General features: G+C 47.1%; 1 protein-coding gene across 1 annotated transcript in view; it reads left to right on the top strand.

Annotated features, from left to right (window-relative positions):
- Positions 1-24,816, top strand: part of PSMD1 (proteasome 26S subunit, non-ATPase 1) — a gene marked incomplete at its 3' end in the record, with an annotated part of 137,063 nt that overhangs the window by 4,151 nt on the left and 108,096 nt on the right. The window contains exons 2-10 of the mRNA XM_081329967.1: positions 1,742-1,785; positions 4,368-4,441; positions 4,744-4,913; positions 6,236-6,441; positions 9,460-9,603; positions 15,177-15,403; positions 18,976-19,039; positions 21,485-21,613; positions 23,802-23,890. Coding sequence (XP_081186093.1) covers positions 1,742-1,785; positions 4,368-4,441; positions 4,744-4,913; positions 6,236-6,441; positions 9,460-9,603; positions 15,177-15,403; positions 18,976-19,039; positions 21,485-21,613; positions 23,802-23,890 — 1,147 coding nt within the window. The remainder of the gene's footprint in view (positions 1-1,741; positions 1,786-4,367; positions 4,442-4,743; positions 4,914-6,235; positions 6,442-9,459; positions 9,604-15,176; positions 15,404-18,975; positions 19,040-21,484; positions 21,614-23,801; positions 23,891-24,816) is intronic.

Raw genomic sequence — 24,816 nt, forward strand, 5'->3', positions numbered from 1 at the left:
AAGCATAAGCTGTGCTTCATGGCATTATTTTCCATAAGGAGAAGCAGCTTACAACCCTTAGAAAGTGAAGTTAATCTTAAATATTGTGCATGGAAACAGGGCACAGAAGATACCGTGGTGATGAAGGAGTGGATCAGAGTTAATAGAACTCTCTTCTGATAATCATTTTCTGTTTTGGAGCCATTGGTTTACCTGTTCGTTGAGGATCAAAAACTCGCTAGGATTTGCGTGCTTTTTTTGTTGTTGTTGCTGTCCAGGTCTTGTTCATTTTAGCTTAGCTCGTGTTAGAATGTTGTTATATTCTGAGTCAACCTTGATTCTTTTTTTCTTGGTGACATTTTGTTAGAAGTGGATTCGCATTGCATTCTTCCTAGGCCTGAGAGGGACAGACTTGGCCACAATCACTCACCCTAGGACAGGACTCGAACTCATGATCTCCCAGTGCTATCTCCCGCTAATTGTAAATGTCAAATTGAAGTTCTAATACAGGCGTCTTCAAACCTGGCCCTTTTATGACTTGTGGACTTCAACTCCCAGAATTCTTCAGCCAGCGTGCCAGGCTGAGGAATTCTGGGAGTTGAAGTCCACAAGCAGGGGTCTTCAAACGTGGCCCTTTTATGACTTGTGGACTTCAACTCCCAGAATGGCTCAGCCAGGGTGGCTGAGGCATTCTGGGAGTTGAAGTCCACAAGTCATAAAAGGGCCACGTTTGAAGACCCTTGTTCTAATATATTTATTTATTTATTCGGTTTATATACCGCCCTATTCCCAAAGGACTCAAGGCGGTTTACAAGGCAAAATTTAAAAACAATCCAATATAAAATTAAAATAAATTAAGTCTAGCCGCAAAAATTAAATCACAATTTAAAAATATTAAACCCCTCAGTCCAGACCAGATAACTCAAAGAGCCAGGTTTTTAGGTCCCGGCGAAATGAACGAAGGTCGGGGGCAGTCCGGAGTTCCGTTGGCAGTTGATTCCATAGGGCAGGCGCACCCACAGAGAACGCCCTCCCCCTGTGGATCGCCCGTCGGCAATCCTTGACCGGCGGTATCCTGAGGAGGCCCTCCCTGTGGGAGCGCACAGGACGATGGGAAATTGACGCTGGCAGCAGGTGCTCCCTTAGATAATCCGGGCCCATGCCATTTAGGGCTTTATAGGTCATCACCAGCACCTTGAATCTCACCCGGAGGGCAACCGGAAGCCAATGCAGCTCGCGGAGAAGAGGTGTTACATGGGAGTATCGGGAGACTCCCATCACAACTCGCGCGGCTGCATTCTGCACCAGCTGAAGCCTCCGAGTGGTCCTCAGGGGCAGCCCCATGTAGAGAGCATTGCAGTAGTCTAGCCGGGAGGTCACGAGCGCATGGGTGACTGTGCGTAGGGCATCTCGGTCCAGATAGGGCCGTAACTGGCTCACCAGGCGAACCTGGGCAAAAGCCCCCCTGGCCATGGCTCCTATGTGATCTTCCAAACTGAGCCGTGAATCCAGGAGGACACCCAAGTTGCGGGCCCTATCAACAGGGGGTAACACCTCACCCCCCCATAGTTAACGATGGAAAAGATTGGTTAGTCTGAGATGCCGGTATGCACAGCCACTCAGTTTTGGCAGGATTGAGCTGTAAAATGCATTTGCAAGTCACATTTATGCCCTTTGCTGTAGCAATTCTGAAAATAACCCTGCTTATTTTAAGGTATCAATTCTATGTGATATTTAATATAACTTCTTTTTTTTTTTGCAGCTGGAATAATTTCCCTTCTGGATGAGGAGGAGCCAGAACTCAAGGTAGGCTTCTGGGCTTTTTGTCTGACTTCAGAATAAAATAAAAATAAAAATCAAGGTCTGAATGCTGATATAAAATGTTTTTAAAACTTAAGGTTGTTTCAAGGGTTATATATATATATTTTTACCGGCTCAAGAGATTGCTGTCTTGGCAACTTGGACGTGTTGTAAGACTTCAGCTCCCAGAATTTCCCAGCTAGTCGGTTTTGTTGAAGACAAGTTCAGCACAGGTCTGTTAGTTAAGATGAAGATCGGAAGGAACCGTACAGCATCTTTGCCACTGTACGGTAGTCCTCCTGAGGGACCAGAATTTCTGTTGCTCATCCAGGTGGTCGTTAAGTGGGTCAGGTGGTCGTTAAGTGGGTCAGGCCCAGTTTTACCACCTTGTTTGCCCTGTCAACAAAAGTGCGTATAGTCAAGGCTATGATCTTCCCAGTTGCAATGTATGGCAGTGAAAGCTGGACCATAAGAAAGGCTGAGCGCCAAAGAATTGAGGCCTTTGAACTCTGGTGCCGGAGAAGACTCCTGTGCGTCTCTCGGACTGGAAGGCGATCAAACCGAGATCAACCCTGACTGCTCTTTAGAAGGCCAGATCCTGAAGCTAAAACTCAAATCCTTTGGCCACCTAATGAGAAGGAAGGACTCACTGGAGAAGAGCCTAATGCTGGGAAAGGTGGAGGGCAAGAGAAGACGGGGACGACGGAGAATGAGGTGGCTGGATGGAGTCACTGAAGCAGGAGGCGTGAGCCTAAATGGACTCCAGAAGATGGTAGAGAACAGGAAGGCCTGGAGGAACATTGTCCATAGGGTCGCGATGGGTCGGACACGACTTCGCAACTAACAACAACTTGCCCTGTTTGTTCAGCAAATTCCTGCAGTTGTTAAGTGAACCACACCGTTAAATGTATCTAGCTTCCTCCATTGACTTTGCTAAGAGCCATGGTGGCGCAGTGGTTAGAATTCAGTACTGCAGGCTAATTCACTGCCCACTCCCAGGAGTTTGATCCTGACCGGCTCAAGGTTGACTCAGCCTTCTATCCTTCTCAGGTTGGTAAAATGAGGACCCAGATTGTTGGAGTCAATATGCTGACTCTGTAAAACACTGTGAAGTGATATATAAGTTTATGTGCTATTGCCCTTTCCTTCCTTCCTTCCTTCCTTCCTTCCTTCCTTCCTTCCTTCCTTCCTCCCTCCCTCCCTCCCTCCCTCCCTCCCTCCCTCCCTTCCTCCCCGTCCTTCCGAGGGTCGGTAAAATGAGGACCCAGTTTGTTGGGGACAATATACAGAATCTGTAAAACACTGCAAAGCGGTGTATAAGTCTATGTGCTATTGCCCTCCCTCTCTGCCTTTGACCTGTGGTGGCCCAATGGTTAGAATGCAGCACTTCAGGCTAACTCACTGCCCTCTGCCAGGAGTTCAGTCCTGACCAGCCCAAAAGTTGACTCCATCCTTCCCAGGTCGGTAAAATGAGGACCCAGATTGTTGTGTGTGTGTGTGTGGGGGAAGATGCTGATATTTGTAAACCGCTTAGAGGGCTGTAAAGCCCTGTGAAGCGGTATATAAGTCTAAATGCTACTGCTATTGTTTGTCCTCGGACAATCGAAAATGGGAATTGCGCGGCCTCGGAATGCTAGAGCTGTGATAAACACATGTCTGTTTGCAAAACACCCAGTTTTGGATCGTAGGTCTGTGGGGAGGCTGTGATCATCGTGAGTGCAAGGACTGGCTATAAGTCACCTCTTTCAGTGCCCTGGTAACATCGAGCGGTCGTTAAATGAATGGGATTTAAAGCCGAGGATTCCTCGCATCTCCAATCCTCAGTAGAGTTCTTTTTTTTTTTTTTTTTTTGAGAAAAACCTATGTAGTCTAATTTTTCCCAATTCTGGCCCTGTGCTGTGACTCAGAGACTTCGTCCACCCAGCGCGGAGGCCACGTTCGCTTCTGAATCCGTAGGCTGATTTTTTTTAAGGCTGGTTCTCTTCCTGGGCAAATATTCCCAAGAGGTTTGAGAGTAATGAGTGCTAGTCCTCGACCTATGACCACAGTTGAGCTCGACATTTCCGTTGCTAAGCAAGACAGTCATCAAGCGAATTTTGCCCCATTTTACGACCTTCCTTGCCATCGTTGTTAAGGGAATCCCTGCATTTGTTAAGTTAGCAGTGCGTGCGCGCGCACACACACACACACACCCCAATTGATCTTGCTTGTCACAAGGTCGCAAAAGTGGGATCACCAGATTCCGGGATGCTGCAACCGACATAGATACGACTCAGTTGCCAAGCCTCTGGATTTTGATCACGTGATCCCCATGGGGACGCCGCAATGGCCATAAGTGTGAAAAACGGCCATTCACACACACATCCGGGGCGCTTGCAGCTTTGAACAGTCACTAAATGAACCATTGTAAGTTCGAGAACGCCCTGTATATATGTATATATATATTTTTTCATCCTCTTCGGCAAGCACAAGGCTGCCAAATTGAAATATTGAAATGCCGTTTGTGCCCGAGGGGGGGCCTTGCTCTTTTGCCATGCCAGCCCTATTTGCAAGTCTCTAAAAATCGGTGTTTTTCGTTCTCTTGACAGGAATTTGCTCTCCACAAACTGAACGCAGTGGTCAATGACTTTTGGGCCGAGATCTCCGAATCGGTGGATAAAATGTAAGAGGGAAGGCCTCACGTTCATCTGCAAGCAGGGGCCAAAATGTACCTTGTCCCTTTTCTGAGCAGCTAATATTCAGGGGTAGGCCACCTCGGCTCTTTTATGACTCCTGGACTTCAACTCCCAGAATCCCTGAGCCAGCGATGCTGGCTCAGGAATTCTGGGAGTTGAAGTCCAGGAGTCATAAAAGAGCCGAGGTGGCCTACCCCTGTCGCTAATTGAAATGCTGAAGGAAAGGCTGACGTTCCCCAAGGACTGCAGGGGAACCAATAATTTTTTTCCTTCCTTGCTTTTCCCGCAGTGAAATCCTGTACGAAGATGTTGGGTTTCGTAGTCGGGAGTTTGCCGCCTTGGTGGCTTCGAAAGTGTTCTATCACTTAGGGGCTTTTGAAGAATCCCTGAATTACGCCCTGGGAGCTGGCAACCTTTTCAACGTCAACGACAATTCGGAGTATGTAGAAACTATTATCGGTAAGTTGGGTCCTGTGAGAATGGAAAGGCCTTTGGCTATCCAGATTCAACATCCTGTGCAAAAATTTCACAAAATGCTTAATTCTGGGTAATCATCATCATCATCCTTACATTTTAAGGGGGTACCTGGTTGATACCTAGGATGCTGGCAGCAACCCGTGTCAACCATTAGTGCCAGTCAGTTTGAGTGTTCAGTTGACTGAGGTTCATGTCTAATGACTAATAATAACAACAACAATAATAATAATATGATGATGATGTTGGAAGAGACCAATCAATGAACACCCAACTCACACAAATAAACAAATAGCCCAATCAAGGAACTACTGAGAGTTCTTTGCAGTATTGTGAAAATTAGAATAACAGAGTTGGAAGGGACCTTGGAGGTCATCTAGTCCAACCCCCTGCTCAGGCAGGAAACCCTGTAACATTTCAGACAAATGGCTGTCCAGTCTCTTCTTAAAACCTCCAGTGTTGGAGCATTCACCGCTTCTGGAGGCAGGGAGTTCCACTGGTTAATTCTTCTAACTGTCAGGAAGTTTCTCCTTAGTTCCAGGTGGCTTCTCTCCTTGATGAGTTTCCATCCGTTGCTTCTTTTAGGTGCTCTGGAGAATAGCTTGACTCCCTCTTCTTTGGGGCAGCCCCTGAGATACTGGAAGGCTGTTATCCTGTCCCCCCTCGTCCTTCTCGTCATTAAACTGGACATACCCAATTCCAGCAACCGTTCCTTATATGTTTTAGCCTCCAGTCCCCTGATCATCGGTTATTGGAATTGGGTCTGCCTAGTTTAATGAAGAGAAGGGCATAACAGCAGTGTTCCAGTATTTGAGGGGCTGCCCCAAAGAAAAGGGAGTCAAGCTATTCTCCAAAGCACCTGAAGGCAGGACAAGAAGCAACAGATGGAAACTCATCAAGGAGAGAAGCAACCTAGAACTAAGGAGAAACTTCCTGACAGTGAGAACAATGAACCAGTGGAACTCTTTGCCTCCAGAAGCTGTGAATGCTCCAACACTGGAAGTTTTTAAGAAGAGACTGGACAGCCATTTGTCTAAAATGGTATAGGGTTTCCTGCCTGAGCAGGGGGTTGGACTAGATGACCTCCAAGGAACTCTCGGTAGTTCCTTGATTAAGCCGCTATTTGATTATTTGTGTGAGTTGGGTGTTTCCTCGATTGGAGTATTTTTTTATTGCTTTTTCCCCCTGTGCCCCCTCCCCAGAAGATAACTTTCAGATTTGCCTCAAGATTAGCAGGCATTTTAGTAATCTGTAATTGGATCTATAAATATTAGCAAAGCTTAAAAGGATACCTTTCTTTTTGTCAGCGAAATGCATCGACCACTACACCAAGCAGTGTGTGGAAAATGCGGATTTGGCCGAAGGGGCGCAGAAAGCCGTGGACCCTCGCCTGGAAGGGATTGTAAACAAGATGTTTCAGCGCTGCTTAGACGATCACAAGTACAAGCAGGCCATCGGCATTGCCCTGGAGACCCGGAGGCTGGACATCTTTGAGAAAACCATTCTGGAATCGGTAGGTGAAGCCCGGGACGTTGCAAAGAGGTCTTCTGTGGGATACGTATAATAATAATAATAACAACAACAAAAAAACAACAACAAACAGCAATAATAATATCATCATCATCATCATAAAGTTGGAAGGGACTTTGGAGGTCATCTAGTCCAACCCCCTGCTCAGGCAGGAAACCCTATACCATTTCGGACAAATGGCTGTCCAGTCTCTTCTTAAAAACTTCCAGTGTTGGAGCATTCACCACTTCTGGAGGCAAGGAGTTCCACTGGTTAATTGTTCTAACTGTCAGAAAGTTTCTCCTTAGTTGAAGGGTGCTTCTCTTCTTGGTTAGTTTCCATCCGTTGCTTCTTGTCCTGCCTTCAGGAGAAGATCTTGTCCTGCCTTTGGAGAAGATCTTGACTCCCTCTTCTTTGGGGCAGCCCCTGAGAGATTGGAACACTGCTATCATGTCCCCCCTTAGTCCTTCTCTTCATTAAACTGGACATAGCCAATTCCAGCAACCGTTCCTTATATGTTTTATCCTCTGGTCCCCTAATCATCTTTGCTGCTCTTCTCTGCACTCTTTCAAGAGTCTCGACATCTTTTTTACATTGTGGTGACCAAAACTGGATGCCATATTCCAAGTGTGGCCTTACCAAGGCCTTGTAAAGTGGTATTAACCCTTCACGTGATCTTGATTCTATCCCTCTGTTAATGCAGCCTAGCACTGTGTTGGCTTTTTTGGCAGCTGCAGCACACATCTGGCTCATGTTTAAGTGATTGTCCACTAGGACTCCGAGATCCCTCTCACAGTTACTGTATCACATTTAAGTGTGTTGCGTGTTTTATTTACGCAAATTACATGGTGCCCATCTCACAGCAGCAGCTCCAGGCACCAGGGAGAGGAAGAAATAAAAATAAAAATAAATGGAATATTTAAGGATTAAACGTATTTAAACGTATGGTTAAAAAAAGAACAGAAAAAATTGAAAATAAGTAGGTGTTCACTTAGGAGGGATCTAAATGTATTTTGTAGTATACTATCTTTTTTAATTTTTCTACTTTTATTCTTTCCCCCCCCTTATTTTAGTCATATTTATTTCTTAAGAAAGGTAAAAGCATTGGGATAGCTTACATAAAAAAAATAAGACTTAATATTTAAATGTAATTAACTTTGAGAAAATCTTAACCAGTAAGAATGTCTTGAACATTGTGGGGAAAAACACATGTATACAAGAACTGCAAACAGGATTTATGATGAGGTAACCAGAAGGACTAGATAGAAAAGAAATATTATATTGATGTGATTATTATGGCAGTGAAAGCTGGACCATAAGAAAGGCTGAGCGCCAAAGAATGGAGGCCTTTGAACTCTGGTGCTGGAGAAGACTCCTGTGCGTCCCTTGGACTGCAAGGCGATCAAACCGGTCAGTCCTAGAGGAGATCAATCCTGACTGCTCTTTAGAAGGCCAGATCCTGAAGTTGAAACTCAAATCCTCTGGCCACCTAATGAGAAGGAAGGACTCACTGGAGAAGAGCCTAATGCTGGGAAAGATCGAGGGCAAGAGAAGAAGGGGACGACAGAGAAGGAGGTGGCTGGATGGAGTCACTGAAGCAGGAGGCGTGAGCTTAAATGGACTCCAGAAGATGGTGGAGGACAGGAAGGCCTGGAGGAACATTGTCCATAGGGTCGCGATGGGTCGGACACGACTTCGCAGCTAACAACAACAAAATTATCTGTAGGAATATTAGAACAAAAATTATACTCAATTGTTATCTATCAAAACAACAAGAATTGTGTTAACTTAAGGTTGGCAAAAGAGAACATTATGGGAAAAAGAGAAAATGAAGTCCAGCTATTATGTGGATTATAGATTATAGAAACTAAGTGTTAGTGAATGTTTTTTAAATGTAAACCCAGACAACACAGTTTACCAAATATTAAGGTGATTGTGTTAAAAAAATCAATAAAATATATTTTTTTAAAAGAAAAAAAGCAGTCCAAACCAGTGTTTTTCAACCCTTAAAGATGAATGGATTTCAGAGTTTTACTTTGGAAAGTTTGATTTCACTGTACCTCAAAATATTCTCCATCCTACATGTAGAATATGCTAAGCATCTAAGTCAGGGATGCGTGTCCAACTGTGGCAGCTTTAAGACTTGTGGACTTCAGCCTCCCAATAGTCCACAGGTCCACAGGTCTTATGGACTCCAACTCCCACAGGTCTTATGGAGTTCAACTCCCACAGGTCCACAGGCTTTATGAACTTCAACTCCCACAGGTCCACAGGCCTTATGGACTTCAATTTCCACAGGTCCACAAGTCCTACGGACTTCAACTCCCACAGGTCCTGCGGACTTCAATTCCCACAGGTCCTATGGACGTCAACTCCCACAGGTCCTATGGACTTCAATTTCCACAGGTCCACAGGTCTTATGGACGTCAACTCCCACAGGTCTTATAGACTTCAACTCCCACAGGTCCATGGGTCTTATGGATTTCAACTCCCAGAATTCCCCAGCCAGCATGCTTGGCTGGCTGGGGAATTCTAGTAGTTGAAGCCCACAGCTCTTAAAGTTGCCAAGGTTGGGCACCCATGATCTACTTGTCTACGGAGATGCTCAGTCACCCAGGTCATGGTTTGTCCCAAAGCTCCTTTTTTTTCCAAGGAGGCAGCCGGACATTCTTCTTTTCACTTCTCATCCAAGAAGCTTCTTCACCATCCAGTCAGAAGAAGCTTCTTGGATGAGAAGCGAAACGTGTTCGAAGAAAGACAAGAAAGTGTGTGTGTGGGGGGGAAAAGCCTCTCTGGGACCCTGATCTAATTGTTCCATTGGTAATTTTGCGATAGGAATTATTACTTGAAGCCATTTTGGAGTGACTTTCTTGATTGGTCTTGCCTCCCTGTCGCCTTTTCTCGCATTTCTCCAGGACGAAAGAAAAAAAGGGACTGGGAGAACGTTGCTTTAAACTCACTAATCATTGGAGAAAAATAACAGGGCTCTTTTTTTTCCTTTTTTTTTTTGCGGTTTGGACAGAACGACGTTCCCGGCATGCTGGCCTACAGCTTAAAGCTTTGCATGTCTTTGATGCAAAATAAACAGTTCCGCAATAAGGTTTTGAGAGTTTTGGTGAAAATTTACATGAACCTGGACAAGCCCGATTTCATCAACGTCTGCCAGGTAAGAGAGGGTTACAGGTTTTTTGTGAATGCTTGCGCAAAAAGCAGGAGGAACGGACGAGCGAGAGCTTGCTCAGATAACATCAGGGGCATGCAGGTAGTCCTCAACTTACGAAAAAAAACCCCCCACCACCATTGAGCTCCAAATTGCTCAAGCAAGACAGTTGCGAAGCCAGACAGTTGTGGCGTGAGTTTTGCCCTCCGTTTACAGCCTTTCTTGCCGCAGTTCTATAATAATAATAATAATAATAATAATAATAATAATAATAATAATAATAATAATAATAATAATAATAATAAAATAATAATTTATTTATTTATTTCATTACATTTATATACCGCCCTTTCCCTGAGGACTCAGGGCGGTTTACAGGAAATTAAAAACCAAAAATACAAAAGTTAAAACCAGTTTAAAAAAGATTAAATTTAACCCTGTGCAACTAAAACCCCAATTAAAATAAATTAATCCTCAGCCTTATTATAATCATAATAATAATAATAATAATAATAATAATAATAATAATAATAATAATAAGAAGAAGAAGAAGAAGAAGAAGAAGAAGTTGGAAGGGACCTTGGAGGTCATCTAGTCCAACCCCCTGCTCAGGCAGGAAACCCTATATCATTTCAGGCAAATGGCTGTCCAGTCTCTTCTTAAAAACTTCCAGCGTTGGAGCATTCACAGCTTCTGGAGGCAGGTTGTTCCACTGGTTAATTGTTCTCACTGTCAGGACGTTTCTCCTTAGTTCTAGGTTGCTTGCTTCTGCGATTGTTAAGTTGGTAACCCGGTCGTTAAGCAAATATCCAGCTGCCCCCGTTGCCGTTGACTTTGCCTGTTGGACCACCCCACCCACCCACCCCGGAACACTGTGACCTTCATAAACGTGAATCAGTTGGCCAGCGACAGAACTTTGATCTCGTGACCAGGGGGGAAGCTGCTGCAAATGTTGTAAAGGGAGAAAAAGCCATCCTCGTTCTATCTCTCTTTTTTCCCCAGTGCTCTTATAACTTCAGACGGTCACTAAACAAGCAGTTGTAAGTGGAAAACCAGTACATCAAAAACCTACTTTGGGCTGAAAAATTCCACTTCGGCTTATACTCCAGTCAACAAAAAAAACTTACCGAGGACTTGTGCGCGGCCGAGGCTTTGGTGCTTCCGGGATCGCGCGCACCTCTCCCAAGCCACCGCCGTCCGGAGACCTGCCGAAGTTTGGGGAGGTTTGGGGAGGTGCGCGCGCAAACCTCCCCAAACGTCGGCAGGTCTCCGGACCTCCGCGCCCTGCCTGCCTGCTTCTTTCCGCTGCGGAAAGAAGCAGGCAGGCAGGGCGCGGAGGTCCGGAGACCTGCCGACGTTTGGGGAGGTTTGGGGAGGTGCCCAAACCTCCCCAAACGTCGGCAGGTCTCCGGACCTCCGCGCCCTGCCTGCCTGCTTCTTTCCGCTGCGGAAAGAAGCAGCCTGCCTCCCCAAACCTCCCCAAACGTCGGCAGGTCTCCGGACCTCCGCGCCCTGCCTGCCTGCTTCTTTCCGCAGCGGAAAGAAGCAGCCTGCCTCCCCAAACCTCCCCAAACGTCGGCAGGTCTCCGGACCTCCGCGCCCTGCCTGCCTGCTTCTTTCCGCAGCGGAAAGAAGCAGCCTGCCTCCCCAAACCTCCCCAAACGTCGGCAGGTCTCCGGACCTCCGCGCCCTGCCTGCCTGCTTCTTTCCGCTGCGGAAAGAAGCAGCCTGCCTCCCCAAACCTCCCCAAACGTCGGCAGGTCTCCGGACCTCCGCGCCCTGCCTGCCTGCTTCTTTCCGCAGCGGAAAGAAGCAGGCAGGCAGGGCGCGGAGGTCCGGAGAACTGCCAACGTTTGGGGAGGTTTGGGGAGGTGCGCGCGCACCTCCCCAAACCTCCCCAAACTTCGGCAGGTCTCCGGACGGCGACGGCTTGGGAGAGGTGCGCGCGATCCTGGAAGCACCGAAGCCTCGGCCGCGCGCAAGTCCTCGGTAAGCTCCGGGCGGTCACTTGCTTCGCGTCTCCTGAGGGAAGGGGGGGCGACTGGAGCGGGCGTGTTTCCTCGCCTGCTGGGCGCCGCGATTTGCCCGGGGAACGCGCGGGCCCCGAATGGCAGCGTGGAGCGAGGAAGCGGACAGCCAGGGCTTCCCCGAGAGCCGCGGCCACACAGGGTATTCCTGTGTATTCAGGCTTGCAAAATGGCGGATCGAGCCTCTGCTGGCGGCAGAGGCTTGCAGAGCGCGGATCGGCTTATACTCGAGTCAATAACTTTTTCCAGTTTTTGGGAGTGAAATTGGGGGTCTCGGCTTATACTCGAGTCGGCTTATACTCAAGTATATACGATATATATATATATATATATATATATATATATATATATATATATATATATATATATATATAATTTATTTTTTAAAATTGCAATCTTTAAAGCTTAGCAAACAACATCGGAGGGGGCACTATCTGTTTAACATACTTGTTTGAACGATTAAAAGAATGGATGACCCTTAGATATAATTAGATTTTTATAATGGAAGGTATGATTTAGAATTAAAATACCGTGGGGTTTTTTGTTTTGTTTTTTTTTTGATATGGGAAACCTAAAAATGAGACGAATAAAAAAAAATTAGCTGTATAAATGTAATTAATATTGAGAAAATCATAACAGACCAAGACACTTTATATTTATATTTATATTTATATTTTATTACATTTATATACCGCCCTTTCCCGAAGGACTCAGGGCGGTTTACAGGGTGATTAAAAAACCAAGATACAAAAGTTAAAAACAAATTTTAAAAAAAATATATTTGTCCCTACATAAATAAAACCCCAGTTAAAATAAGATTAATCCTCAGCCTGGGCCAGAGAGCTCGAAGAGCCAGGTCTTCAGGCCCCGGCGGAATGAACGGAGGTCGGGGCAGTCCTCGGCTCCACTGGCAGCTGGTTCCAAAGGGTAGGCGCCCCCACTGAGAAGGCCCTATCCCTGGGTGTCGTCCGCCGGCAATCTCTTACCGGTGGCACCCTGAGAAGACCCTCCCTGTGGGAGCGCACTGGACGAAGGGAACTTGATGCCGGCAGCAGTTGTTCCCTCAAATATCCCGGACCCAGGCCATTCAGGGCTTTATAGGTCATCACCAGCACCTTGAATCTCACCCGGAGGGCAACCGGAAGCCAATGCAGCTCACGGAGCAGAGGTGTTACATGGGAGTATCGGGAAACCCCCATCACAACTCGCGCGGCCGCATTCTGCACCAGCTGAAGCCTCCGAGTGGTCCTCAAGGGCAGCCCCATGTAGAGAGCGTTGCAGTAGTCTAAGCGGGAGGTCACGAGCGCATGAGTGACTGTGCGTAGGGCATCTTTAAATCTTTAAATATTGATGGGAAATCAAACTTTAATAAGAGCACAAAAAACAGGAAATAGACATGAATTGATATTACTGCTATTTCTATAATATTAGTAAAATACGAAGAAAGATGCCTATACCTCATTTTGTATACATCAGTAGTATTAAGGATTGTAATTGTATAATGAAGGGAGAAGGGAAAAATATGCGGAAGAAAGGAAGATCAAGGGGAAAAAATATACTGGCTTGTGCAAGTACTGAATAGATTTATACGGAAGAAGTTAATGTTAAATATGTGAACCCAGACAACGTGAAAAAAGCATCTTGTGACCGTTTTTCACACTTAGCGACGGCTGGAGCACCCTCGCGGTCACGTTCAGATGCTTGACAACCGTTCATATTTACGATGGTTGCAGTGTCCCCGGGGGTGGGGGCGGGGTGTCACGTCATCCCCTTTTGCAGCCTTCTTGATGAGCAAAGTCCAGGGGGGGGGGAGCCGGATTCACTTAACGACCGTGTGACTCGCTTAACAACTGCAGTGATTCGCTGAACAGTGGCAGGAAAGGTTGCTCCGTGGGGCGAAATTCACTTAACAAATGTTTCGCTTAACAACAGAAATGTAGGGCGCCTTTGGAGTCGAGGACTCCCCTGTGGGCTCAGTCCCTCTAAAGCAGGGGTCCCCCAACCTTTTGGGCACCGGGGACTGGTTCCGTTAAGAGAGGTTTTTCCCTGGACCGGAAGGCGTGGGTTTTTGTGTGCTGCCTGCATCCCGCGGATGGGGCTTTGCTTGTTTGTGCAGACCGGTTGCTGGCATGCTGCAGCCCGGTGCCAGTTCACGGATCAGGGGTTGGGGACCCCGATTTAAGATATTTTACATAGCCACCCATCTTTCAACCATCTCTAAGCCACCTCCCGACAGAACGTTTAAAAAAAACATACAGAAATCACTCAAAACTGTCAAACGAAACAACCCAGCCTTTTTCTCACGTTTATTTGCTTTCTCTTTCTCTTCTTACATTAGTTTGTATTACCGTTTTCCTCTTTAAAAGTTTTTTTTTTAAAAAAAAATCCTATTAAAAATCCCCTTTTATTGGAAAAATGAAAACTTACCCTATTTTTATAGGATTAGGAATGAGGTGGGGTCGGGGTTGGGGATTGGTTTTTTTTAAAAAAATATCATTCTCAGTATTTAGCAAACAGCATAATGTCTCCGTTCATGTGTTTAACAAGAAATAATAGATAATAGTTAATTATCAAGCCTTGGTGGCGCAGTGGGCTAATGCCTCCTTAAGTAACACCAGCTGCCTGCAATTAGTGCAGGTTCGCATCCCACCAGGCTCAAGGTTGACTCAGCCTTCCATCCTTCGAGGTAGGTAAAATGAGGACCCAGATTGTTGGGGGCAATAAGCTGACTTTGTAATAATGCCGCTTGGGGGTGTGTGTGAAAGCCCTAATAAGCAGGCATATACATAGAATGAAGGCTACTGCTAAGCTTGTAAGCCGCCCTGAGTCTTCGGAGAAGGGCGGGATATAAATGGAATTAAAATAATAAATAAATAAATAAATAAATCATAAACAATATGTTAATCGCTCGATAGCCTTCTTCTTGCTAATATATATTCCAAGTTACATATCACCTTCCTTTCTCTCTGACTCGTTTTTCTAGCCATTGATAGAAATTATCCCATGTTCTAAAATACACCGAGTCTTCTTTCTCATTTGTCTTGAGTCAATCTATCCATTTCTGCACACTCTAAAATGTTCTTCATTAATTCTTCTTCGGTTGGGTAACTTTTCATTTTTCCCAACATTGGGCAAATACAATTCTTGCTGCAGTTAGTGCGTGTAGAATTAAATGTATACAGTCTTTCTCAGAATTTGCTCCTGTTATTCCTAACAAAAGTAATTCTGGCTTAAGGGCTTTGCTGGTTGGTGCGAACCGGTTGCTGCTGTGCCGCGGCCCGGTACCGGTCCATGGACCGGGGGTTGGGGACCCCTGCTCTAAAGCAGGGGTGTCCAACCTTTTGGCTTGTCTTGGCCCCCATGGGAATGAAGAGGAATTGTCATGGGCTCCACGCGGACGCTGAAGTGGTTGTAAGCGTGAACCACACTTTGTTCAGTGCCGTCGCGACATCGGTCACTAAATGAACAGTTGTAATTCGAGCACTACCTGTAAGGAATAAGGCACCACTGCTGCCATCTTTTGAGTCTTGGTCTTTGGCCTCCCTCCTGCAGTGTCTCATTTTCTTGGACGACCCACAAGCCGTGAGCGACATCCTGGAGAAGTTGGTGAAGGAGGACAACCTCCTCATGGCTTACCAGATCTGTTTCGACTTGTACGAGAGCGCCAGTCAGCAGTTCCTCTCCTCGGTGATCCAGAACCTCCGCAGCGTTGGCACCCCCATTGCTTCCGTGCCCGGATCAACCAACACGGGGACGGTGCCTGGGCCCGAAAAAGAAGGGTGAGGCACATGTACTTACATACCCATCATGCTGTTGCCTTTCAGGATGTGCAACATTGTGCATAGAACAGAGAAGGGGTACAAGATAATTGGAATGGAATGGAATGGAGTAGGGTAGAGTAGAATAGAGTAGAGTAGAATTATGGTATGGAATAGAATAAGAATTAGAGTAGAATAGAGTAGAATTATGGAATAGAATAGATAGAATAGAATAGAGTAGAAGTAAAGTAGAGTAGAGTAGAATTATGGAATGGAATAGAATAAGAATTAGAATTATAGTAAGAATAGAATAGAATTATGGAACGGAATAGAGTACAATAGAAAATAGAATAGAAAATAGAATAGAAAATAGAATAGAATAGGAGAGTAGAGTAGAGTAGAATAATATTAGAACAGAACAGAATATAATAGAGTAGAGTAGAGTAGAATAAGAATAGAGTAGAATAGAATAGAGGAATGAAGAATAGAATAGAATAGAATAGAATAGAATAGAATAGAATAGAATAGAATAGAATAGAATAGAATAGAATAGAATAGAATAGAATAGAATAGAATAGAATAATAGAACAGAACAGAACAGAATAGGACAAGACAGGACAGGACAGGACAGGACCTTGGAAGTCTTCTACTCCAACCCCCTGCTCAGGTAGGAAACCCCCTACACATATTTAATTGCAGGCATGGAAGATGCAAATTGGCTCATTATTTCCTTTAAATCAACTAATTGGGTCTTTTCCCCTACCTTTTGTTATTTTTACACATGCTACTTTGGTGGCCCAGGTTATTATAGCCAGCACAATCTCTTGGTTTAATAGTTCAAAATGCCGTTGGGGAGCCCATTTTTTTTGGTGGGGGCTTTTTTGTTGTTGTTGCTCATCCTTAAGTGCGTTGACAGAAATCGCCTGTAGTAATAGAATAGGCCAGTTGGAAGGGACCCTGGAGGTCTTCTAGTCCAACCCCCTACTCAAGCTGAGTAGGTAGGAAAACAGGAATGCTTGTTCCTTCAAGTGGGGGGCTGATAAAAGGTTTAGGGCTCCATACCTTTTGCCTTACGGCAGTGAAAGTTGGACCATAAGAAAGGCTGAGTGCCAAAGAATTGAGGCCTTTGAGCTATGGTGCTGGAGAAGACTCCTGCGAGTCCCTTGGACTGCAAGGTGATCAAACCAGTCAGTCCTAGAGGAGATCAACCCCGACTGCTCTTTAGAAGGCCAGATCCTGAAGTTGAAACTCAAATCCTTTGGCCACCTAATGAGAAGGAAGGACTCACTGGAGAAGAGCCTCATGCTGGGAAAGGTTGAGGGCAAGAGAAGAAGGGGACGACAGCGAATGAGGTGGCTGGATGGAGTCACTGAAGCAGTAGGCGTGAGCTTAAATGGACTCCAGAAGATGGTACAGGACAGGAAGGCCTGGAGGAACGTTGTCCGTGGGGTTGTGATGGGTCGGACACGACTTCGCAACTAACAACAGAAAACCTTTTGCCTCCTAATCCAGGGCTTTTCAACCTTTTCACCCATTAGATCTCTCAGCGGCTTTCGGTACCATCGACCATGGTATCCTACTGCGGCGTCTCAGGGGGTTGGGAGTGGGAGGCACTGTTTTGCAGTGGTTCTCCTCCTATCTCCTGGGCCACTCACAGTCGGTGTTGACGGGAGGACAGAGGTCCGCCCCGAGGCCTCTCGTTTGTGGAGTTCCTCGGGTCGGTTCTCTCGCCCCTCCTGTTCAACATCTATATGAAGCCGCTGGGCAAGATCATTCGTGGTTTCGGGGTGGGGTATCATCAGTACGCTGATGATACCCAACTTTTTTTCTCCACCCCAAACCAACCCAGCGATGCCCTCGCCGTGATGTCCCGTTGCCTGGAAGCGGTCCGGGTCCGGATGGGGAGAAACAGGCTTCGTCTCAATCCTGCCAAGACTGAGTGGCTGTGCATACCGGCATCTCGGGTCAACCAGACTATTCCATCTCTAATGATGGGGGGTGAGGTGTTACCCCCCGTTGATAGGGCTCGCAACTTGGGCATCCTCCTGGATTCGCGGCTCAATTTTGAAGATCATATAGGAGCCGTGACCAGGGGGGCTTTTGCCCAGGTTCGCCTGGTGCGCCAGTTGCGACCCTACCTGGACCGAGATGCGCTACGCACAGTCACACATGCGCTCGTGACCTCCCGTTTAGACTACTGCAACGCTCTCTACATGGGGCTGCCCTTGAGGACCACCCGGAGGCTTCAGTTGGTGCAGAATGCGGCCGCGCGAGTCGTGATGGGGGTCTCCCGATACTCCCATGTAACACCTCTACTCCGCGAGCTGCATTGGCTTCCGGTTGCCCTCCGGGTGAGATTCAAGGTGCTGGTGATGACCTATAAAGCCCTAAATGGCTTGGGTCCGGGATATTTGAGGGAACACCTGCTGCCAGCATCAAGCTCCCTTCGTCCAGTGCGCTCCCACAGGGAGGGTCTTCTCAGGGTGCCGCCGGTTAAAGATTGCCGGCGGGTAACACCCAGGGGTAGGGCCTTCTCAGTGGGGGCGCCTGCCCTTTGGAACCAGCTGCCCGTGGAGCTGAGGACTGCCCCCGACCTCCGTTCATTCCTCCGGGACCTGAAGACCTGGCTCTTCGAGCTCTCTGGCCCAGGCTGAGGATTTTTTAATTTTTAATTTTAACTGGGTTTTTATTTTTTCTCAGGGTTTCATTTAATCTTTTTTAATTTGTTTTAACTTTTGTATTGATTTTCTTTTAAATACCCTGTAAACCGCCCTGAGTCCTTCGGGAAAGGGCGGTATATAAATCTAAATAAATTTTAAAAAAATTGTACCGCTTTTCGGTTATGGCAACATCCGAGTACCACCAGTCGCCCAGCAAGGTGTCAAAAACCTGATGACCAAAAAAAAAGGGGGGGGGGAAATTGTTAAAGTACAGGTAGTCCTCGACTTACAACAGTTCGCTTAGTGACTGTTTGAAGTTACAATGGGACTGAACCCCCCCAAGCCACAGCCAAGCAAGACACCTGCCTACCCGCCCAGCGGCGCTCTTCCTCCTCTCCGAGGTTTTCATTGTTGTAAGCATTTCTGCTGAGGATTGGCAGTGGGGGTGGGGTGGGGGGGTGTTTGGTTTTTATTTTCCCCCCCTCCGCTGGGTGGTTGCAGCAGGTTTTGGTCACTTCACATGTCCCTGGGACACTGTGACCATCATAAATACGAATCAGTTGCGAAGCATCTGGATGTAAATCACAAGACCCTGGAGATGCTGCAACATTCCAGCTGATCAGCGCTTCTTCTGGGCTCAGAAGCGCCAGGATCAGTGCTGAGCTCCAGCTGGATCCTGGTGCTGATCCTGGCGCTTCCGCTGAGCCCCGACAGCCCTGCAGCTCCAGCCGTCTCTCGCTCAGGCTTGTGCGGTGCTGCCCCCGGTTCAGCTCATTCCCCTCCCCCGCTACCACTTTTCTAGGATGGTCGCGTACCACCTGCCAGGTGCCAATGTACCACCGGTGGTACCCGTGCCACTGGTTGAAAAGCCCTGTCCTAGAAGCATCTTGGAGAAGGGCAACGGTGTGAGAAAAGAGTTTTTTTGTTTTTCAGAGAGCTGATGGAGACCGAAGAGAAGACGGGCAGCCCGGTTGCCACGGTGAAGGCAGCTCAGTCAGTAAGTGCCACTACAGAAAACCTACTGCCCCACTGGTTCTCTCAGCCAGCTTTCCACACATCGTGTTAAACCGCAGCTAGCGCTAGACTGACAATTGCAAGGGGGACGAAAGCCGGTGGGTCACCCCCACTTTTAGTACCTTTTTGCAAAGCTGCTAAGCCGATCGGCCTTTCCCCCACTGAGCGTGCTTGTCAAAAGCTGGCTAGGAAGGTCTCAAACAGCAATCCAGGTTGCCCCGGGGTGCAGCACCTGTCATAAGTACATGCCAGTTTCCGAGCAAGCATGTGGATTTTGATCGCGTGACCAATGGGGATGCTGAGATGGTTGTAAGTGCAAGGACTGGTCAGAAATCAGTTTTTGTTCTGTGCTGTTGCTAAATAAGTCGTTGGATGTTGAGAACTGCCTGTATGTGTTGAATAACCCGCCATTGGCTGAGTACAGACAACACCCCACTGTTGTGTTTCAGTGTCAAGTCTGTGCTCCCAGCAGCTGAGTCCAATGAATCTGAGGAGGAGGAGGAGGAGGGGTTTGGAGAGCCTTTGGTGTCAGAGAGAGGCTCTGATGCACTGCAGGACACTCAGCCTGGCCCCTCCCGTCATGTTCCTCATGAGGCTCAGCTGTGTGAGGAGGAGGGGTTGGACTCAGAGGAGTCACAGCTGAATCTGTTCAGAGACGCCAGAAGCAGAAGGCAATCCAGCAGAGCAGAACAGAGAAAGGCAATGAGGCAACTCATTGAGAGGAGGAGAAGGCAGTGAGAAGCCACGCCTTGGGACTGATAATAACAAGGGGAAGGTGTGGGCGGGGCTGGTTGCTGAAGGCAACCGTTTGGAGAATATTCTAAGGGAATCCTGGTCTGTTCTGGCTACTTCTGTTTAGCTCTTGTTTGTTGACTCTGGTTTGATATTTTGATTCATTTCTTGAAGGAAATACTCTGTTGCTTTTTTGTTTGAACTGTAAATAAATTTGGGTTGGGTTTTTTTCCAGCTTATTGAGTGTAAAAAGGAAAAAGGGGTTGCCCCTGACACACAAACAGGGCCGGTCGTAGGCTGGAACAGAACAGCCACGGCTGTAAAACTGTAGTTGCTAATCTTTGATTCCACGTTCTTCCGACTGCCTCGGTCATCTAGTAAGGTCAGACGCCTTTTACTCAGGGAGCCTCTTTGAATCCCCTTCTTCCCCCCCCCCCGCCCCCGATCTGAGCTTCAGAAGGGCCATCCAGAGGTGCTCTTTACAGCGGCCCTTTGGGACAGAGGTGTGGGGGTCTTGAGGTGAGGGGTCCCCGGTGCCCTCTGAGCTTGGGGTTTTCTGGCAGCCGTTTCATTACCAAACTAAATAACATCGCTGTTGCTAGCTCTGACGATGTTACCTTACCTGGTTTGTTCATGAGCAAGAAAACAAACTGACCTCAGGGAGCCCCGAGGATCCCACACTCTTCCTTCTCCAACCTGCAAATCCCACTCCCTTCCGGCACTGATGGTGTTGCCTAGTTGGGTAATGAAATGTCTGCAAGGAAAGAAGCAAGCTCAGAGAGTACCAAGGACCCCACAGTCCTTTCCCTTTTTTCCTCCTCCTCCTCCTCCTCCTCCTCCTCCTCCTCCTCCTCCTCCTCCTCCTCACTCCGCAAACCTCTTCCCTTCTAGCACTGATGATGTTCCCTAGTTGGGTAATGAAACGTCTGCAAGAAAATAACCCAGCTCAGAGGGCACCAAGGACCCCACAGTCATTTCCCTTTTTCCTCCTCTTCCTCCTCCTCCTCCTCCTCCTCCTCCTCCTCCTCCTCCTCCTCCTCCCCACTCCACAAACCTCATCCCTTCTAGCACTGATGATGTTCCCTAGTTGGGTAATGAAACTTCTGCAAGAAAATAACCCAGCTCAGAGGGCACCAAGGACCCCACAGTCATTTCCCTTTTTCCTCCTCCTTCTCCTCCTCCTCCTCCCCACTCCGCAAACCTCATCCCTTCTAGCACTGATGATGTTGCCTAGTTGGGTAATGAAAGGCCTGCAAGAAAACAAACCAAGCTCAGAGAGTACAAAAGACCCCATAGTCCTCTTCCTCCTCCTCCTCCTGCTGCTGCTGCTGCTACTCTCTGCAAACCCCCCCCCTTCTAGCACTGATGATGTTACCTCGCTTGGCAGTGAAACGTCCGCAAGAAATCAGACCAGGCTCCGAGAGCATCAAGGACCCCACAGTTTGGTCCTGAGTTACGGCTCTCTTCTGCCGTTGTCTTGAAGTGTTCCCTCTTGAAGTGTGGTGGTCTGTTTTTCAGCTGATTTTCTTAATTGTTCCTGGCACAGATTCGCCAGTTGGCTCGCTAATCTTATTTTAAAAGAAACGGATATGAAAGCCACTCTTGAGTCTGTGAAGGCTGGAGGGATGTTGAAGCCCAGCAGATAAATGAGATAAATAACAATAATCTCTTTGTGTGTTCCTTAACCCGTATGTAGAATCCAGGAACAAAAGACCAGATTCCAAAAATGATCAAGATTTTAAGCGGGGAAATGGCCATTGAATTGCACCTGCAGTTTTTAATACGAAACAACAACACGGACCTCATGATTCTAAAAAACACTAAGGTAAGGCCTCTGTGTGTATGAGTGGCTCTCCTGAACGGCTGAACAACGCACCTTGAGAGACTTGCAAAAGGTTGAAGATGCCAGCGTAGATGATGTTGCCTAGTTTGGTGAGGAACCATCCGCAAGAAAACCTCGAGGATTCTTTTTCATTCTCTACTTTTCTTCTTCCCAGTGATGTATTTCAAATGTAGACCGTAACAACCTCTTTTTACATGATGAAAATTCAAAGACACGCTGACAGGCAGTATTGAGATGTATTCCCCAGGGACGTTGGCAGTTCATGTGGTCTACAGCCATATCATCCTGCATGCATAGAGCAAGTTGAATGGTGGCCAAAAATTCTTCCTTTGGAGAAAATTATTTTAGAGAGTCCTCGGGAAGGAAGTCGAAACATTTCCAAGTGAATGAGGTGACCCAATATCATTTTTTTTTTGGCTCCCAGGTGACTAGATTTCCCCAGGAAACTAGAGAATGTTTTGAGCTGATGTTCTTCACACCTCCCATTGAGTCCAACTTTCCCACAGCTTTGCTTAACATGAGAATCTCAGGCGTTTGGGAGAAGCGAAGCCCAAGCACGTAGCTGACGTAGTTATTTGGACCTTGGACTTTGCGTGGGGACTAACTTCTGGTTTTATTCTGAAATCAGTCTGGTTTAAATCCTTACAGTGTTCTCCTTAGAAATAGGTGCTCCCATTTTTGCTCAAGTCTATTTGCAAGTGGCCAAGATTGAGGGTTAATTCCTCAAAGGTGGAATCTAAGGATGGTGGGAATTGTCTGCTCCATCCAACATAAAAGTAAGGCTGCTTTGTGGTAGGTTGATCCGTGTTGCTCAACTTTGGCAGCTTTAAGATGCGTGGACTTCGATTCCCAGAATTCCCCAGCCAGCATGTGGAGAGGAATTAACCTGCAATGTCATGGCTGGCTGGGGAATTCTGGCAGTTAAAAGTCCACGAACCTTAAAGTTGCCAAAGTTGAACAGTACTGATCTTGATGCTCAATATGTCCAAATATATCCATTTTTTTCTTAGAAGAACCATTCCCTATTTTTTAATTGAATTTTTCCCAGCAGAACATTTTTAGCATAAAATATGATGCTGGCAATTCTTAGCCATCCAGGTTATAGTTATGCCCCAGGTGCTTTTTCACGAGGCAGCTGGACTTCCTTCTTTTTCTTTGAAGATGTGTCGTGGTTCCGATTAATGAGAAAGATCAAAGAACTCTGCATGATTGTTTATTCCAAAAAAGTCTATAACAATGAGAACGGAGCATCGGCACTCATGGATGGATGCCAGAATCTGAATTCTCCTCCCCTTAACCCATCATATCATACCGAATCTCCCTCCTTTAATTACCCATCATGAATCACATTCACCAATTAGTTTAACGCAGGAAGTTTCACTTCCCTTCTGAAGTGTGCTCTTATCTTCTCAAAACATCCAGGTTGAATTCCTCCCGCGCTTTAGTGATTCAAAGCCAAACAGTTAAAGCAAAAGGCTGCCTCTTATATTGTCAGTGCAAAAACATGTCAATATTTGCAGCGTTGACTGGAGAGTGGGGAGTGGAAGGATTTTATACTCCTTGCAGACAGCTGGTCATTTGCATTTTTTTAGAGAGCCGTTGAGGCCAGCGGGAGGTCGTCTGTGTCAAAATTGAACAGCCCTCCCTCAACATCTATCTCCGGTCTACAACAGAGTCCTTTCAGCGGTTCCAGGAAGGCTCCACACCCATTTGCACCACTCAGGTGACCCTGAGGACACAGATAAACCTCCAAGTGGCCTCAACGACCTTCTAAAAGGATGCAAATGACCAGCTGTCTAAAAGGAGTATAAATCCTTTCACTCCACACTCCAGTCAGAGCTGAAGGAGCTTCTGGGAGGGGAAGCGAAACGTCTTCAAAGAAAAAGCAAGGATGTCCAGTTGCCTCCTGAAAAAAAGCCCCTTTGGGCTATGATACTGTGCAGTAATGGAAACAGACCGTTTTAGCCCAGTCACAGGGAAATCCTGAATTTACAGTTTTCAAAATGAAGGATGTCTCCGAAATTCCCACCATTTTCTCTTTTTTTGAAATCCCTTCGTTCAGCTTCCCAAGATTCAAGACAGACCCAGCCCTGCGCCACAAATGATATTTTGCCAGCCTCCGTGGCGTCCTTTGTGTTGTTCTGACCTTCTGCTCTCCTCTTTTCTCCAGGATGCGGTGCGGAATTCTGTGTGTCATACCGCCACAGTCATCGCAAACTCCTTCATGCATTGTGGAACAACCAGCGACCAGTTCCTCAGGTAACAACCACACAGCGGGGCAGAATAATGTCTCTTTGACCGATGGGCAATAGGCTGGCGGGGAAGGAAGTGTGCACTTTGCACGTGGACTAGGACCAGCCTTCTGTAGGGTGCATGGGTCAGATCAGCCTGTATACACTCGTACAGTTGCCTGACTCAGCGCAGTCCTGATGCTTGGATAAGACTTTTAGCACAATTTTGCATTCGGACTCTTTGCTGTGTGTTGTATAGGATTCCAGCCACTAGCAAGAGGTTGGTTGCATCTTGCTTTGCGTTTTGATCGTTGAGTAGTTCAGAGCCAAAAAACGAGCGAAGCCAAAGAGATAAATTGAGGTCCCTTTGGCCTCAGTTGTAACAGCAATAGCACTTCGACCGGGGGGGTGGGTGTCGTCAAACTCACCACGTCACGTGACGTGACGTATCGTGACTTTTTCCCCATTGCCAGAGCTGTCGTGGGCGTGGTTTCGGCGTGATGCATCTGGCCTGTGGGCTGGCAGATTGACACCCCTGACTTAGACTTATGTACCGCTTCCCAGTGCTTTACAGCCCTCTCTGAGCAGTTGGCAGAGTCAGCCCCTTGCCTCCCCCAACAATCTGGCTCCTCTTTTTACCGACCTTGGAAGGACGGAAGGCTGAGTCACCTTGAACCCTGTCAGGATCGAACTGCTGGCAGTGGGCAGAGTCAACCGGCAATGCTGCATACTGACCATTGTGCCACCACAGAAGAGAGGGAGGAGAGGGAGGGATGGACGGACAGACGGATGATTCCCCCCCCCCCAACAATCTGGATCCTCATTTTACCGACCTGGGAAGGACGGAAGGCTGAGTCAACCTTGAGCCGGTCAGGATCGAACTGCTGGCAGTGGGCAGAGTCAGCCGGCAATGCTGCATCCTGACCATTGTGCCACCACAGAAGAGAGGGAGGA

The sequence above is a fragment of the Vipera berus genome (assembly GCF_964194415.1).
Source record: "Vipera berus genome assembly, chromosome: 5".
Classification (NCBI taxonomy): Eukaryota; Metazoa; Chordata; class Lepidosauria; order Squamata; family Viperidae; genus Vipera; species Vipera berus.